Raw genomic sequence first — 19,325 nt, 5'->3', positions numbered from 1 at the left:
CTCTTTTAATTCCCTAAATTAACTATACACACCTAATAAATTCTCCCTCTTTTTTTTTTTTTTTTTTTTTTGCTTAAATTGGACAGAATTCACTTCTGTGGATTATGTAACAATCAACTCTAACTGATGGTATAATAAGTAAAGAAATAAGATGCTCAAAGATGAAGCTAGGGAGTCAACTCGTGTAGTCTTACAGGCTATAAAGGACTTTTAAATTTCAACCTAACGGAAAGCCATTAAAGCATTTTTAACCAGAAGAGTGCCATGATTAGAATTATGTTTTTATAATCACTTTGGCTACAGTGTGGACGACGCCCTGAAAGACAACAGAGTGGAGTCAGGGAGATGACTTAAGTAGCTATTGTAATATTTTAGACAAAATATTTTAAGTACCAAATTCTGGCCAGAATTATGGAGTGAGAAAAGCAGCAGCTCAAGGAATTTCAATACTAAATTTGGATAAAGGGAAGCCACCAGAAAACTAAAAAGAAATTGTCAAAGAGTTGGACACCCATGCTAAGCGTAATGTTACAAAAGCAAAAAAATTTAAAATAACATTAAAATAGAAGATGTTTCCAACAGAAGTTCCCAGACAAAGACAAATCTGCATAAAGGTCATCTAAGATGAAGACTAAAAATACCCACTGACTTGGCAATGTGAGAGCCATTCCTGACCTGACTGGAGTAGTTGTAGAGGCCACTAAGAAGTGGTTTGAAAAATCAATCAATAGGAGAATTTCTGTTTCTAGCAATAAGGCAGACCAGACAACCTAAAGCCCTTTCTAATTAAAATTACCTAAAAATGAGGGCACATGTTCTCAGGATCTCCTGAGGGCTGTGTCATAGGGAAAAAAATATTACCTAAAAACAAATACCCGAGTCCACAAGAAAAGGAAATGTCTAGTGGTGAAGAACAAAAAGGAAACTTGAAGGCTTAAAGCTCAAAAAAACAAATAAATAATCAAAAAAATAAATAAATACTCAAAAAATAAGCAATAAAACTTAAAGGCCAAACAGGCTGCCTTGGCAGAGTCAGCCTGTCTCAATAATGTATGAACTTTGGTTTTAATGCCCAAAAGGAAAAGAGATGAGACCTCAGGCCTCTAATGGATGGATGGAAGGATGAAACTGAGATCCTGTTTATATGACTGAGACTGTCAAAAAGCTACACTTTCAGTGCAAGGGTGGACCACTTTAAAAAAAAAAAAAAACCCACACACACAAATCACCCAAAAACCACATCATAGGGAGAAAATAATAACACTTGTCCAGTTTGGTCTATGCTCTGCATAGGAGGTAAAAAGTCTGCCATATGAATTTATAGCCACATAGTCTTGTGTTCAAATAGACTTTGGTTTGATAAATCTCAACATTACATTAACATAAGAAGGGACAGGGTGGTGAAGCAAACACAAAACTTTTCTGAAGGGATATATCCTTAACCCACGATAAAACATTAAGTTCACAATCCAAAATAACGAAACATGGAAGGAACCAATCCCCATGATGACAAATTAGAAGATACAGACATTCAGACTGCCCTCCAAGACACTTCGAAAATAGAAAGGCAAATAAATATTATAAGATAAATATTTTAAATGATTAAGAACCTAAGAGGATGCATTTTTTAAATGTGAGGAAAGAACACTCTTTATAAAAAATAGGAACACAGAATATCTTGCAGTGGTAGGCAGAATTCTAAAGACAGGTTGGTGTTTGCTATCCCCTGGATATTCAATGAAACGCTAATCTAGGTACTGCTATGCAGACTGAATTAAGGCTATTGGTTAGCTGACTTGGAAACAAATTATCCTGGGTTATCTAGAAGGGTCCAATGTAATCACATGAGCCTTTGAAAGCAGAAGAGGGGCTGGGTGCAGTGGCTCACTTGAGGTCAGGAGTTCGAGACCAGCCTGGCCAACAGGGCAAAACGCCTATGATGACACATGCCTGTAATCCCAGCTACTTGGGAGGCTGAAGCACGAGAATCGCTTGAACCCGCAAGGCAGAGGTTGCAGTGAGCCGAGATCAGACCACTGCACTCCAGCCTTGGACGACAGAGGAAGACTCTGTCTCCAAACAAAAAAAAAAAAAGGAAGGTAGAAAGTCAGTGAAAGATGTGGCAGAAGAGAAAGTGAGAGATGCGGCAGAAGGGGAAGTCAGACAGATTCTAAGCGTGAGACGGATTCAACTCATCACTGCTGGCTTGAAGACACAGGGACATGTGCAAGGTCTTTATAAAAGCCTCTAAGAGCTAAGGGTTTCTTCGGAAGCCTCCTGGTAAGAGCCCAGCTGGCCAGCACCTGGATTTCAGCCTTGCAAGACACTAAGCAGAGAACCCAGCCAACCCAAACTTCTACTGGTAAAAATATGATAAATGAAAGCTAATGAACGTGTGTGGTTTTAAGCTGCTAACTTTCTGATAATTTGTTATGTCAGCAATGGAAAACTAATGTACTTACAGTGCCAGAAAGTAAGGAAGCATTCAAAGAATAACAGGGATATGTCAAATGAACAGAGAGCCAGCTCAAAGGGGCTCCCACTGGCTAACCTGAACAATTTTCAGCATCACAATAAATCATGAATAATAAATTATAGGCCATAGGAATCCTTGAACACATACTGATATAAACTGAAAATCTGACGAGGAATGGAATATTACATATAGCGTCACAATTTATTCCATGAAATAATTACTAATTGTAAAGGGGGAAAGAAAACCTTGACATTGGGAAAGCCTGATTATGTGCCATTGATAGTATGCACTGCAAAGATCATTTCTATAAAATTCCTGCCTCCCAAAACATAATCTGAATTTAGTAATGAAAAATAAAATCCAAAACAACTACCCTGTGATCTCCAAAAACATTGACAACTGTCAAAACTTGAATGGCAGTGTTAATTTTCTGTTCTTAATAGCTGTGATATTGTAGGAGAATGTCCTTGTTTGTAAGAAATACCTAAGTATTCAGTGCTGATGGGATACTGCACGCAACTTACTCTCAAATGGCTCAGAAAAACAAAGTTCTCTTAACTATACTTGCAATTTTTCCATGAGTTTGAGATTGCTTCAAAATAAAAATATTTTCAGATGTGGGAAAAGAACTACGCAGTTCTTTTTTAAAAAAGAAAGAAACAGAAAACCAAACTATGTCCATTTTAAAAGAGACTTCAAAGAATTCAAACTTGAAAACAACATGTTCACTAAAATTCTTCACTCAATAGTCTAATAAAACAATAAATTAAACAGAGCTAAAGAGATAGTTAGTGAACAAAAACAAAAATCTAAACAAATTACTCAGATTTTTATATCTTAGAGAGACTTAAAAAATGGAAATTACAAAAACTTAAAGAACATTAAGGGCAGTATTCAAATCCAAATATGCCTAACAAAACTTCCAGAAGAAAGAATGGAGAGAATGGTAAGATGCTGTATTTTGAAATATAATGGCTAAGACTGTGTAGGGAATCGGTGAAATGCATGAATTCTCTCAATCAGGAAGCACAATAAGTGCAAAGAAGACTTAAGTCATACACAGACACATCACAAAAATCAACAAATGATCTTAAACGAGGATGTGCTTGTAGAACAGTTTCAAGGGTAGGTGTACAAACAGGAATAAGTAAATGGTTTTTTTGTGTGTGTGGAGGGATTGTTTTCAAGAGGAAAGATACTAAGAGCACGACTGATGAAAACATAAGAGATGGTGAAAAAAAGACGGTGAGGAAACTAAAATAAGGGTTTTTTTTTCCCCCTGGGAAAGACATCTAATATCTTGAGTACAGGGAAAGCAAAGGAAGAGTATGAGGAGTTAAATATATATATATTAAACAGTCATAGCAAAAAGTAAGTTTCCTAGAGAAGTATATTAACATTGCAAAGCAATTTAAATGTCAGCTGCAATTGTTATGAATCAATGAATGATATGAATTTTTACATGGTGTGATCTTTTCTCTATAAACACTAAGCTCAAATAAAGTATAAAAATATGAGTCATCAGGTTAATGAAGGAGAGTACTTCAACTAAGAGATGAGACACACTCAAATGAGTACAATCATAAGCCTAAACAAGAAGCATCATGAAACATACATACTACACAGTGATTTTTTTTTTGTTTCTTTAAAAAGATTAAAGATTTAGTGGGGGAAAAAGTATCAACTAAAATGAAGAACAATCTTATCAGATATGGTGGTTATCAACATAATTTGCCATTCTTCATGAATATTTTTGTTTTAAATAAAAACATAAAAGAATGGCCACATTCATTTTTAGAAAACAGAGACAAGAAAACACAATACTCTTGAACCATTGATTTTAATATAACCATTATGGCCAGGTGTGGCGGCTCATGCCTGTAATCCCAGCACTTTGGGAGGCCGAGGCAGGAGGATCACTTGAGCTCAGTAGTTGGAGACCAGCCTGGGCAACATACTAAGATCTCATCTCTACTAAAAAAGAAAAAAAAAAAAATTACTGGGTGTAATGGTGTGTGCCTGTATTCCCAGCTACTCAAGAGGCTAAGGCAGGAGGATTGCTTGAGCCCAAGAAATTGAGACTGCAGTGAGCTATGATGGCACAACTGCACTCCAGCCTGGACTAAGCAAGATTCTGTCTCAAAAATATTGAAAGATGTGGCAGAACAATAGGCCAGGTGTGGTGGTTCGTGCCTGTAATCCCAGCAATTTGGGAGGCTGAGGCGGGAGGATTACGTGAGGCCAGGGATTTGAAACCAGTCTGGGCAACAAAGCAAGACACTGATTGATTAAATAATAATAATAATAATAATAATAATAATATAATCATTGTGATAATTTTATCAATCCCCAGTACTTGCAACTTTTTGCTATGATAAATATCTCTGTATGTCTAGTCTTTTCATATTTTGTATATTTCCTTAGAATGGAAGTCACTTCTATTATTAACTCTTTTTATTTTTTATTTTTCAAAGACAGGGTCTCATCTGTCACCCAGGCTGGAGTGCAGTAGCGTGATCTCAGGTCACTGCAGCCTCCGCCTCCCAAGTTCAAGCGACTCTCATGCCTCAGCCTCACAAGTACCTGGGATTACAGACGTGTACCACCCCACCTGGCTCTTTTTTTTTTTTTTTTTTTTTTTTTTTTTTGTAGATATGAGGTTTCACCATGATGGCCAGGATGGTCTTGAACTCCTGACCTCAAGTGATCTGCCTGCCTCAGCCTCCCAAAGTGCTGGGATTATAGGTGTGAGCCACTGTGCCCAGTCTATTAAGTCCCTGGCACAACAGTCTTGGTACTTTCCTTCTTTCTAGGAAGTTTTCTTCATCTGATTTACCCATTTATTATTCTGTTTCTTGGCTGTAACCATTGCGTTATTACCCCTTTACTGTGTTCTTTGCTTTGACTATTATAAAATATAGCTGAATATACAAAATTTCTTTCTTTTTAAATTTTGTTTCAAATTACTACTATCTTCCCTCATGTCTTATGTTTATTATGCCAATTTGTTTTCTCTCTATAGTTCCATAAAAGACCTAATCTGGGTGGAAAAATCAGATTTTCTATTATTGGCCACATGAAATAAAGTTTTCTGGTTTCCTAAGCCAAAGCTATAGCTTTCAAATACACCTTTGAAATAAAAATATTAGTTGCTCCTAATGCATCCATGATGGAAAAAAGTATGAGAAGCAAAATTCCAAATACCGGCCGGGTGTGGTGGCTTACACCTGTAATCCCAGCACTTTAGGAGGCCAGGGAAGGTGGATCACCTGAGGTCAGGAGTTCGAGACCAGCCTGACCAACATGGTGAAACCCAGTCTCTACTAAAAATACAAAAATTAGCCAGGAATGGTGGCACACACCTGTAATCCTAGCTACTTGGGAGGCTGAGGCAGGAGAATCGCCTGAATCTGTGAGGCAGACGTTGCAGTGAGCCAAGATCATGCCATTGTACTCCAGCCTGGGAAACAAGAGTGAAACTCTGTCTCAGGAAAAAAAAAAAAAAAATCCAAATACCTAGCTGTTATTACATAAATATACTATTCTGTTAGGAATGGGCACATACATATATCCAGAGATATATATCCATATATATATATATATATATATATATATATATATATATATACACACACACAAAGAGATCCTGAAATAAAATGACCCTCTGAGTGTGAAACAAGTATATCAGCCATCTATAGAAACAGCCCACCAAGAACAGGGTCTACAACTCCAGGTTTAATGAAGGTGATTGGGACATAGTTTCTGCAAATGCAGGACCAGAAGTTAATGTGAAAGGAAGCTGCAAAGTAGTCAAATATATTATACAGAGAGAAAAAAAGTATTATCAAGATGATGATAATATTTAAACATAATCGAACTGCCTTTATTCTGATGTCCGATTCACTAAGCAAGCACTTTCCAATTATAATTTGTTTTCCCAAGAAGATTACCATAAGGAAGAATAAGATAAACAACATTTGGCATTCTTGGCAGTTACTATTTTTAAATCATAGATGATTAAATGACATTCTTCCCTACCTTCATTTCTGAGATTCTGGCTTGAGTAAGCCCATTTGATGAACTCTAGGTATACTGACAAAAGTAAAAAAGAGGATATTAGAATAATCTGTGCAAGAGATGATAAGGACCTGAATCAACACGAAAGAAGAGTTTTGAAAACAATAAAGAAAAATTAAATATAAAAGTCATGTCTAGAAAGCCTCAAATTAGTAAATTAGAAAAAATGTTCAGAAGGCAGCACTTGGTGATTTATGTAATAGTAAGGAATAGGCAGAGAAAATGACAGACAGGCAGGCACAAACAGTAACTCCAGGATAGAGGTATTTCGGACAAAAAATACAAGAGGAGAGGAGAGAGATCACTTCTCAGGTGACATTGAGAATTTAAAATAAAATAACTCGCTCAGATGCATAACCATTGCATATTTAAGTATTATTTAATACTCTTATTTAATCATTAAAGCCCTATTCTGAAGTACACTAAAAAGAAAACGCTTTTGTAAACACATTCAAGTTACTATACACACCTGAAAGAATCAGTTCTTTTGGGGGGAAATCTATTTTTAAAATTTCTAATAATTTAAAAATTCATTAATTCAAATTATGAAGGTTTTAGAAAACTAATTTGGTTTGGTGGGGGGTTTTCTGACAGTGAATGTTTCCACAGTGATTCTCTGTCTTCCTTCAAACTTAATTTTTCTACATGTTCGCTTGATCTCTTCCCATCTGCTCCAGATTCTTGATCTATGAAATATCACTCCTTGAATCTTAATCCTTAATCTCCTTTCTACCTATTAAGACTTCACTATTTAAAAATAAACCTGATTCAACCTCTTTCTCTGTCTTCTCTATCCACATTTCTCAGCCTATACCAGTCTCAGAGTTTCAGTTACTACCCCCTAAGTGGCCTAGTTTCAATTCTCTTTGGTGCCCAAGCTCTATTTAATTCTGTGCTAAACATCTCTATCTAAATATTGTGTTAGTAAATGAATACCCATCCTTTCCAGCTACTGTCATTACCAGTTCTTCTTGGGTAATACACATCTCATCAGTTTGACTTCCAGCATCCTCATTCAGGCCATCAATAAATTTAGTTAGATTGTAACAAAAAACTATTGGGTTACACTGTTTCAGCATTAGCTCTTTTCCATCTTTTTACATGCTACCCACCAGTTGAAACTTCCTAAAGTACAGGTTTGATTATCTTTTTTCCAACTCAACACCAACTGCTTTCAACTCCTTGGACTAACAGCTAATGCTGTTATTTTTCATATCAAATATCAGTATCTTGGAGGTAAAACATGCCAAGAAAAAAAAACACATATATATATATATATATATAAATGTGTGTGTGTGTATATATATATATATATATATATAAAACACACACGCTGTATACATATTACTTAACACAGCCTGTGTATTCTCATTCTATGCCATTGCTCATGCTAACTGTACATACCTCAGACTAAGAATCTAGCTCTGATCCCTGTATCTCCAAATAACAAAATTTTACATATTCTTTAAGCATCAGGTCAAATGTTACATTATCTGGACAGCTTATTCCTTCAGCTGAAAGCAATTTTCCCTGGCCTTGAACTCCTACTGACCATTAAAGAAGTTATAAGTACATCGCTTGAAATTATTACATATATATATATTTCTTTTCCTTTTAGAGTGTATGTTCTCAAAGGGAGGACTCATATGTCACATTATTTATCTTTTGCAGTATACTTATTTCCCCAAAGCAACTAACCAGGACCTTACATATAGACATAAAGAAAGAACCTAATATATTCTTGTCAAATGATAAAAAGCTAAGACAGTCTCAAGAAGAAAAGTGCCATATTGAAGATATTCACAGCCTATAAAATTAGCTTTATCAGCATGTTAAAAATGAGGTTTTTAGGGGAGGGAAATGAGTGGATGCATACTTCAAGTGGTTAAGAGTAGTGGATTTCACTCTGTAGTTCAGAATACACATGCTCTTTCTGAACTGATCCAGAGTATTTGAGATATATGTTAAAGAATCAGAATTATCATGATTATAAAACATGAAATATGGTCTCATATTCTTCCTGATCTCAGTAAGAGAAGGGACACAGGTGTAGAAAGTGGTCTTTACAAAATCAGACCTAGGAGCCTAGGCCCTTATAAGTAAACAGTTTCAGGAATTCTAAGATCTACCCACCAAGTCTTAAGCAATATGACAAATCCAAATAAGTACAACAATAAGAACATATAGTTCATCCCACCTACCATCCAAGATTATAGATAATTCCTTTCAGGCATCATTTTTCTTAATGAGTACATATTGCCAATATTGGTTTGTATGGGAAGGTTTCCAAGCTACAAAAGGATTAATTTAACACTATTATGTTTAGAACCATGCTGGAGTTTGGTACATACCTATGAATTTAAGTTCTTGCTTTGTTAGTGTAGAACTGTCATCTCTGTCTAAAGAAAAGACACACTTTAATTTCAGATTTTTAATCACTACTTCCTAAAAACGACCATGATAGATAAGTTGAGAAACTGAAGATATTATGATGGGGTGCAGTGTGGGGGTGGATCATCAGGGTTAAAATCCCCATGAAACCTATGTAAATTTAAAAAATTGCAATGCTCCAAATAAAGAGAGTACTAATGGCATTACCAGTTAATTTAAAAGTAATTATTATACAACTCATTCCCATTTGTACTGCTTCCCTCACTCAGTTGGAACTTTTCAGGTTCCACCCCTCTTGCAGTTTCAATGAAACAGTGTAGATTCATTTTGCATTGTAAAAGTTAACATGGATACTGGAAACTACTTTTTCTCCCCAGTGGTGGACTCACCAGTCAAATGTGAAAATTACTTTTTCTCCCCAGTGGGGGACTCACCAGCCAAATGTGTTTATCCCTTAAGAGTCTTTGAAGCCTATCTTCAAGGAACCAGGAGCAACAAAGTAGCCTAGATACTTTGAAATGGAAAAAGTCTTATCTATAAGTACATGTCTTATACTACCTTATTGTCAAGGCTGTGTTAAATTAGTCAAATTCTTTCCTACACAGGCATAATCACAGCCCTGCCCATAAGACTCCATACAATTTCATCATGTGTTCTGTCTCCCACAAACTCATTGTGGCTCCTTACCATTTCTCTGATTCAAGACAGCAATTCTAAGGTCTAGGTTTACTACCCGTCAGGTGCCTTTCTCTAGAATTTCATTTCAATCCCCTAAACCAATGTACTTTGCAGCTCTTTACTATGCCCAAAGCCTAGTTCCCTTCCCCTTTTTTAACCTAATTATCCCTTACCAAGTGATTCACAGTTTGTGTGTATTGAAACAAACTTAGTAGCACTTGTTGTATCCTAGGATGTAACAATTTACTATATAAGCATAAAGAACACACTAACTCATAAGAAGAAAAAAGGTCTGTTGTGATTAAAAGGAAATTAGAATGAGCTAGATTCTTAATCTCCATACTGCTCACAGTGACAACTCATCCCCCATCAGTAATATCTCATTACACATAGTGAATCTCAAATGATACTGGCTTTGGAACAATTACACGCGCCTGAGTATTACTCATCCCACTTCATGGAATCCTATCCACTTAATGCTTCCCTGAAATAAAAAAGGGACATATATGAAGGACAAAAATTCAGTTTCTTATAAACTAGTCTGACAAGCCTAAGTAGAACCCTGTTCTTGAGGGAGAATGTTCACCTCTAAAATCAACTGGCATTTATAAGTATACTCATCCTACAGCACCTATATGAATAACTGGTTAACATTACTTCCTCCAACAAACCCTCTTTGTTTAGTGAGCGCAGTTGTCTCAAACCAGAAGCATCATAATTAAAGGGAATTTAAAAGTGCAGTAAGTGGGACGTGGAACTCAATTAGCAATATACTGCTGTGAAAACTGACCTAAGTTAGCTCTTCAGTAGTTATTTGTTTATTTATTTATTTATTCATTTTTGAGGCAGTCTTGTTCTGTCACCTAGGCTGGAATGCAGTGGCGCGATCTCACCTCACTGCAACCTCCGCCTCCTGAGTTCAAGCGATTCTCCCTGCCTCAGCCTCCCAAGTAGCAGGGATTACAGACATGCACCATCACGCCCGGCTAATTTTTGTATTTTGAGTAGACAAGGGGTTTCGTTATGTTGACCAGGCTGGTCTCAAACTCCTAAGCTCAAGTGATCTGCCACCTCGGCCTCCCAAAGTGCTGGGATTGCAGGCATGAGCCACCATGCATGGCCCCAAAGAAATATTATATATTTACAGTCATAGATACTGAGTTTAAAGCGTATGTCTTGATTTGTTCTTTCTCAGAGAGGATCTTAGGACTTAATGAAGGTGGTTCTTTTGGGTATGTGAAATAACTTCATAAACTTTTGAAATTGGTGTTTTCAGGTAAGGAATTAAGGATAATATTGAAACAAAGCAAAGTACTTTAGGAAAACACCTTACCAATTTCAAAAACCACTTTAGGTCCACCAGGATAAACTGCTCATGATCAGAGAAATTAAAGAAATTTAAAAATTGAAGAAATAATATTAAAATTATTGTCCCAACAAAGGAAAAAGGAAACAGAAAAGTTAGGAAAGATATATTATGTAAAGGTCTCAGGAAATTTCAGAAACTTTTAAGGCAGTTTGGAAAGGGAAAGTAGTCATTTAAATATCTTAAAGAATACTATATGGAGAATTAACTTTAAATCGATGCCCATAAAAGAAAGTGCCTTGTATTTCATGTTTGGTTTTGTGGTGGTGCCCTGGAATGAAGCAGCCTAAGAGATTTCATGATCTTAATAAATTGTAAGTTTAATTTCTCTATTTCACTTAATAGAAGTATTTTAAATGCTTGTAAAAATGATGTAACAAGTAGTATGTATTAAAAGATTATACTTTAGTTTTATAGTCCAGTTGAAAACTAGCATATCCTCCTCCTAGTTTTCATCTTCCTGTCTCAGGGATGGTTTTGCTCTAGTATTTTCTAGGTTCTTTAATAATTTATTTTAGAAGTTGGCTTTTATTAATCTTATTTTGTCAGTATTTAGCTCATCATCTAATAGGCTCGCCATAATTGTTGAATGAATGAAAACTGTTAATTGCTACATTGTCCTAGAATAAGTTCCATATATATTCTTGGGAATATGTTCATTTTCTTTGGGAATTAAACTTTGTATTAGACTGTCTTGTCTCTTTCAGGATAGTAACTTGGTTCTTTGCTAAAGTAATAGAGTGTTTCATACATTTGTTTTGCCCTTTCTCACTTTTAATATTATTTTGAAATGCTGGTTTAAAGTAGCCAAAGAGGCTGGGCACGGTGGCTCACACCTGTAATCCCAGCACTTTAGGAGGCTGAGGTGGATCACTTGCGGATCACTTGAGGCTAGGAGTTTGAGACCAGCCTGGCCAACGTGGCGAAACCCTGTCTCTATTAAAAATACAAAAATTAGCCAGGCATGGTAGTGGGTGCCTGTAATCCCAGCTACTCGGGAGGCTGAGGCAGGAGAATCGCTTGAACTCAGGAGGTGGAGGTTGCAGTGAGCCGAGATCGCACCATTGCACTCCAGCCTGTGCAACAGAGTGAGACTCCATCTCAAAAATAATAATATTTCCTTGGTCATTACACTTGTATTAATTTTCCCAGAATAAGTTTTGTGAAGTAATAAATTTTAGTTTTATAAAGTTCTATTCAAAACATTTTGAAATGAATCAGTTGCTGAAATAAATGATGAAAATAATCCAGAGTTTCAACTGTCTAATGAAAGGTTTTTTTTCACAAAGTTTCACAAATGTGAGATAAATATGACTTAGATATATTTCACAGAAACAAAAAAAAGTGTCTAGAGAAAGAGTAGAAATCAATTGGAGGAAGTACTAGAACATCACATACGAGAAACCAGAAGTATTAAAAAAGAGAGAAAGGGTTAATTCTATCAAAGAGTCTGAAAAAAAACTTTGCAGGAAGTAAATAAAACTACACTTAATTTTAATGACTACTTTTACTAGATAAAGTTGGAAGTCCACACCAAACAAGGACTACGTCAGAGATGTTGCACATAATAGTATAACATCAGGAAACTACAAGTAGCTTCTATTGATGCAACGTAAAGTTGGGGAGAAGGGATGAGACTGGAGAATCAGATTAGAACGAGATGAAGAAAAACTCCACATGCCATGTGAAGGAGTATAAATGTTATCCCATAAGTCCCAGAAAATTCTCTAAGTAAGACAGTTTGACATGGTCTGATTTGCACTTTAGACAGACCATCAATTCTAGTAGCATCTAGAAAAGGGACTGGATAATGGAATGAAGGTTAGGAGTTTGCTGAACAGTTCAGATGACAATGTAGGACATAACCAAATGGGGCAGTGGAAATACAAAAGAAAAGGAAGTTAAACTGATCAATAATAGAAAAAAGCTTTTTAAAAAAATGATGACTAGGAAAATGAGAGGGCAGAGTTGAAGTTAACTTCCTAGCCTAAGTCTGGTTGAGGTGGCTGAGTATCACACGGAAATGAAGCTTATTAGGTTTTTGGAAATATAAGTCTGCAACTCAGGAGAAAAGTCTAAATTGGAGGCATCGATTTGGGAAGCTAATAAGCACAGGTGATAGGTGATACTTGAAGCTATAGGTATGCAGATTTTCCAAGCGAGTACGTAACAGAGTCAAGGAGAAAATAGTGTGAGAAAAACAATCAAGGACTAATCAAAGAAATCATAAAAGACTGATATAATCTCAGAAAGTAATGTATTAGCCAGGCATGGTGGCACATGCCTGTAGTCCTATCTGCTCAGGAGACTGAGGTGGAAGGATCACTTGAGCCCAGGAGTTGAAGGTTGCAAAGACCTATGATCGTGCCACCGCACACCAGCCTGGGTAAGAAAGCAAGATCTTGCTTCTAAAAAAATAAAGTTAGAAAAAAAACTAAAAGTATATAGTTGTAAAGGACTATGTTCATAAAGATAAAAGATTCCAATCAATAATCCAACCATCCATCTTAAGTAACTAAAAAGAGTATGGCTGGGCATCGTGGCTCATGCCTGTAATCCCAGCACTTTGGGAGTCCACCTGGGAGAACCCAGGAGGCGGAGGTTGCAGTGAGCCAATATCATGCCATTGCACTCCAACCTGGGCAACAAGAGCGAAACTCCGTCTCAAAAAAAAAAAAAAAACAAAAAAAACAAAAAAACCCCAAACACAAAAAATTTCAAAAGAAAAAGACAAAGAAAAGCTAACTGTTGGGGGCGGGGGAGGGGGAGAGAAAATCCTGTACAAGAGACTCTCCCTCAATCACCCACAGGGTAAACATAATTCACTAGGTGTCAATCCTACACTCGTACTTGCAATGAAAAATATAAATCCATTACATTGCTCCCATGATGTCTACTTTCTTTTAATCCCAAGTTTATTTTCTAAAGATGTTCAGGATTAAAGAATTAAAGAACAATTCTAAATTTATTTATGCAAACTGAAGATGATGTTAAACATCTTCAGCTTTTACACTTCTCTACCAAAGAAGAGTAACAAGTTTATTTTATTTTCAAGGATGCTGCCAATCCCTTTTCCCTGTAGATACCTAGTGTTGAGGGACTCCTTGTTATCAAGAGTATTCATTATCTAAGCTTCTGCAGGCCCAGGTTGCGTAGGGAGACAAGAATTACGAATCAATCTACTAATTAATAAAAAGTAACTTATAAGGTAAGCCTCCCACCCCAACAACCCCCACCCTCAAGGCAACAAGAGTGTCTATGCCTGCTCATTATGCCATTAGTCTCTTGTTGGCTGTCGACACTGTAAACATCTGACAATAAAATCCAAACGCAACACAAATCGACTGCAAATTAAACTACATTAGCAAAATATGCAAGATTTCATGAAGTTAATGAAAATGTATTGAAAAACTGCTTGGAATCAAGCAGTCTTGAACAAATGAGTCTTGAACATAAACAGTCTCGAACAAATGAGATCTGTTAATAACTGAAAAAGAAAATCAACAAAGTTGACACTAGCCTCAAAATGAGAATTTTTTAACATCAAAGGATTATGGAAGGTTCTTTGGGGAAACTGAAGAAACCTTCAGTTTCTACAAACATTTTTTGAAAGAATAATCTTCATTATAATTACATTACAAATATAGTATTTGCCTTATATGCTGATTTCAGAACCCAATGCAGCAAAAGATACAACTCCACTGTAAAAAACCTGGTCCCAAACCAGATGTAATTTAAAAAGACTATCTTCCATTTATTCACTATGTGGAATACAGTGGTAAAATAATTAAAGTATTCTATATATTAATAAACCCAAACCCTAAAAAATAAAATTCATATTCCAAGCAAATTCTTCACGTAGGTACCAATAATTACCTGCACTGGCAAGAGAGATCTCAAAAGAACAGAAAAACCATTTGTAAAAATAAAAAGACATTCAGAAACTTAAAACACTATTATCATTTTGCCTTAAAAAGAAACAATAAAAGCCAAACTGATGAACCATATTGACCTATCATCCTCTTATTGGCAATCTACAAAAATTTTTCACTAAGGTGCTGAACAACTGCCTCACTGCAGCACTGGATTTCATCTAATCAATAGAACATGCTAGCTTTCAATCGAGATTCTCTACAAAAGGCAACCTTTGTGATAAACGAACCACTAGAGAAGATTCTAATAAAACTTACCATTGTGTATTGCATTCAGCAACTCTGAGAACGCTTTTAAGTAAGGAAAAAAGGACTTCAGGTTAAGATCATTCTCAAACACACAAAAGAAATACATAGCCATACACTGAATTAGTATAATAAAATTTCAGTAAGTCTATCATGTATCATTGTTTGAATCATCAAAGCTGCAAGCTTGGCTCCATTTTTACATGGTATAAATTTTTAAATATTGTATTCCACCTGCCAACATATTACCAACGAAATTGAGATATGTTAGATATATTGTCATAATGACAATAATTTCCTTAGTAATAAATATGTATTTCAAATCACTTTTTAAAAGACATTTATGTCAACGTAATGTCTTGCTAAAAGTGAGTCACTGTAGGATGCAATTCTATATAGGTAAATCTGCCTTAGGGCACACTTAACAATATTTATTATAAAGAAAAACCTCATTATATCATCTAACCCTATCAAATATTCTCATTTCCTAGACTTCAGTATAAGAAAGCCCCAACACATGTAGAAGACTAATCAAAAAAACCACCTAGTGCAAATATACAAATACTGAAAAATTATATTAAGAATAGAAAACAAAATGTTAAAAAAAAAACACTATTTCAAGAAGGAGGTGAAGTCACAATTCTGCAATAAAAGCACCATATTAAAAGACCAACAATAATTAAAATTTGTACACAACTTGACTGTAATATGGATCCATAACAAGACAAAGCAGTGTATTATCTTTGTAGGAGAAAAATATCTGTTCAATTAAGAAAAACTTGCATTTTGGAAAATTAAAATTTAGAGGTTCCAAGGTGGCATAACATACTAGAAAGAGCACTAGAGGAGACAAAAGGCCCGGGTTATCAACCCAGTTTGACAACTTACTAGTTGTTGGGCAAGCTCCATCATGCCGATACTGCATGGAAATTTCTGTTGAGAGGAAAGAAAAAGGAAATCAATGAAGAAATTGCCAGTGACTCAAGGGTAAAAAAAGAAATAGGCCAGAAAAATGGAGGGAAATTCACCTAAAAAAAAGTGTAGTTAAGTAGGCCACCTAGAACTTCAAAAACAAAAATTATAAACTAATAATTGGGACGTGAGGGGGAGAACCAAATGTGATAGAATTCTCACAAATCTTAATGGGAGTGTGTGGAATATATCTGTGTTTTTACAAAGAGTGAGGAAAAGACATAAGGGCTTACAAATGAATCTGTATAACAAGTGTCTGAGGATAAAAGGCTTCATTAATGGGAGAAAGTACGATTAGCAACATGATACACTAATATGCTTTAGATCTTTTTTTTTTTTTTTTGAGACAAAGTCTCACTCTGTCGCCCAGGATGGAGTGCAGTGGCACAATCTCGGCTCACTGGCTTCAAGTGATCCTCCCACCTCAGCCTCCCAAATAGCTGGGACCACAGGCACACGCCACCACGCCCAGCTAATTTTTGTATTTTTAGTAGAGACAGGGTTTCACCATGTTGGCCAGGTTGGTCTGGAGCTCCTGACCTCAAGTGATCTGCCTTGACCTCCCAAAGTGCTGGGATTACAGACGTGAGCCACCACTCTAGGTCTAGGTCATTCATTAGATGGGAAGAGTTTACCAAAAACATTTGAATACTATTTTCACATGGAAATCACAATTTAAGTATGACAATTTAGTTGATATTGGACCATAAACACATTATGACTTATATAGCAGCATAAAACTCATTAAGTTATACTCAGCTCACTATCTTGAACCATTCATTTTTGAGAAAGATGGCTGGGTGTGGTGGCTCACGCCTGTAATCCCAGCACTTTGAGAGGCCAAGGCGGGCACTTGAGATCATGAGTTTGAGACCAGCCTGCCCAATATGGCGAAACCCCATCTCTACTAAAAATACAAAAATTAGCCGGGCACAGTGGCGCGTGCCTGTAGTCCGAGCTACTTGCAAGGCTGAGGCACAAGAATCGCTTGAACAAACAGAGGTTTCAGTGAGCCGAGACTGCGCCACTGCACTACAGCCTGGGTGACAGAGCAAGACTTGGTCTCAAAAAAAAAAAAAAAAGAAAAGAAAAGAGAAAGATAACAAATGAATAAGACATTATTACCCTTACTCTTTTATTCCACCCAAACGAGAAGAACAAGCAGAGGGTGCAGAAAACAAGGAATAAAACAGTAATAAAAGCAAAATCTGCTCAGAATATGAGAAATTAATTTCTATATGGCTTTCTGAGGGAAAAATAATTGATAAAACTAGGACCAAGGCTGTGACTCAAAGGACCTGGGTTTGCTAATCCTGGAAACAACTGATATTCCCTTATGACTAACACTGTTGGCAAAAATTTTTTAAAGGAGGGATAACTGGGAATTCCTTGGATATTATTTAACCATAAACACAGCCCCAAAATCCAAAACTTTTTGAGTGCTCCCATGACTCTCATGCTCATTGGTGCATTTTGGATTTCAGATTTTCAGATTAGGGATGCTCACCTGGCAAGTATATATAATGCAAGTATTCCAAAATCTCCCAAAAATCTGAAATTCTAAACACTACGGTCTCAAGAATTTTTAATAAAGGTTACTCGACCTGTACTTTGAAAGGACACAGTATGCCCCAAGAAAGGAAGTGAATGCTAAACCATCAACCTCTTGCAATTTGAGTTCTTTATGCCTCGTGTTCCATTACTGGAACCTAAGCTTGTGGGAGTTATTTATATCCTACTGCTCAAGGTCATCACCAAGGTCTGATTTTTCACACAAAAAAAGCTGCAACCTCCAGCATAAATGGGTTAATGAATATCAGACTTTTCTTAGAGAAAATAACAAGATGGTTTTAGTGAAGAAAAAGATGTTCTCAACTTTCACTTTAGTAAATCATAAATTTTTGTAATGTGGTGAAGATAAATAGCAAAGAGGAAAGGACAGATTGTCAACTCTTCCAAAACTGTTTTTGATGTTTCAAAAGATCTCGTGCCTAACTGTTCAGAACCCAAAAAAATGTACGTAGAAAAGAGTTCAGTCAAAAAACGAACAAAACCTATAAGCCCCAAACTTAAAACTCTTAGAAATCACTTTTAGAAACACACTAATTTTCCATTTTGTACAAGTCACTGTAAAACAGGCCATTTATCAGGACACACTTCCACCTATAATACAAATTTTAGAATCTAAACTCTGAATTAAACATTTTATAGGTGTTTTCTAGGCTTCTACTCTAATTTGATCTACAGTTCTCAGAAAAAAATGTACTCTGCTACAATTTGAACATCTCATGAGAGAATTTTGATTACTATTAAATGTGATGCTTTTAGCCAATAATTTCAAGAGGGAATCACATTAGAACCTGACTCTACTCCTGCTTTAAATCCTAGTTGTAAAGGAGAAATAACAACATCAATAGGAGCTGTCCTATTTCACAAGGCTGTTCCAAGGATCAAACAAGAGAGTAAAGAGTTCCTAAGAAACTTAAATGTACTCAAATAAGAGATTATATTAGCATTGCTAAGCTGAATGAGACAGCATTTTTTTTCTTTTCCATTAATGAAATTCTTTAATAATGGTAACTAGCCAGAATAGTTATTTTAAGAAAAAGATCATTAGCTTATCAGTTTGATTTCTTCAGTCTGGCATTAATCTCTCAATGAACCCATCCTACCCTATAAACATTACCTTCACAGTGCCACAAACACAAGCTTCCTGTTCCTATTACGCTTTTCCCTCAAACAGACCTTTACTTTCTTTTCAGGTAATGTTGGCCTTCGTCTTCTGTCTACTTCAAAGTACAATTCAACGTCTCCATGATCCTTTCCAACTTAATAATACTTTTCATCATAAACTGGCAAAATAACTACTACATGAAAAGCTTTAAAAATAGCCGGGCCCAGTGGCTCACACCTGTAATCCCAGCATTTTGCCAGGCTGAGGCAGGTGGATCATGAGGTCAAGAGATGGAGACCATCCTGGCCAACATGGTGAAACCCTGTCTCTATTAAAAATACAAAAATTAGCTTCCTTCCTTCCTTCCTTCCTTCCTTCCTTCCTCCCTCCCTCCCTCCCTTGCTTCCTTCCTTCCTTCCGTTTTTGTTGAGATGGTCTCCCTCTGTTGCCCAGGCTGGGGTGCAGCGGCATCATCTCGGCTCACTGGAACCTCCCTGCCTCGGGCTCCCGTGA

General features: G+C 36.2%; 1 protein-coding gene across 14 annotated transcripts in view; it reads right to left on the bottom strand.

The window, feature by feature from the left end:
• Positions 1 to 19,325, bottom strand: part of MLLT10 (MLLT10 histone lysine methyltransferase DOT1L cofactor) — a 217,638-nt gene that overhangs the window by 46,466 nt on the left and 151,847 nt on the right. For 7 of the 14 annotated variants that reach the window (XM_055296724.2, XM_055296716.2, XM_055296717.2 and 4 more), the window contains 4 exons: positions 16,055 to 16,099; positions 15,179 to 15,211; positions 8,905 to 8,952; positions 6,515 to 6,568 (listed from right to left, as the gene is read on the bottom strand). The exons of 1 other annotated variant lie outside the window; for it this stretch is intronic. In XM_055296724.2, coding sequence (XP_055152699.1) covers positions 6,515 to 6,568; positions 8,905 to 8,952; positions 15,179 to 15,211; positions 16,055 to 16,099 — 180 coding nt within the window. The remainder of the gene's footprint in view (positions 1 to 6,514; positions 6,569 to 8,904; positions 8,953 to 15,178; positions 15,212 to 16,054; positions 16,100 to 19,325) is intronic. 6 more of the 14 variants (XM_055296726.2, XM_063610194.1, XM_055296722.2 and 3 more) reach the window with 3 other exon arrangements.

This window comes from Symphalangus syndactylus, chromosome 10 (assembly GCF_028878055.3).
Source record: "Symphalangus syndactylus isolate Jambi chromosome 10, NHGRI_mSymSyn1-v2.1_pri, whole genome shotgun sequence".
In the NCBI taxonomy this organism is placed as follows: domain Eukaryota; kingdom Metazoa; phylum Chordata; class Mammalia; order Primates; family Hylobatidae; genus Symphalangus; species Symphalangus syndactylus.
This window is presented reverse-complemented; position numbering and strand designations above follow the sequence as displayed.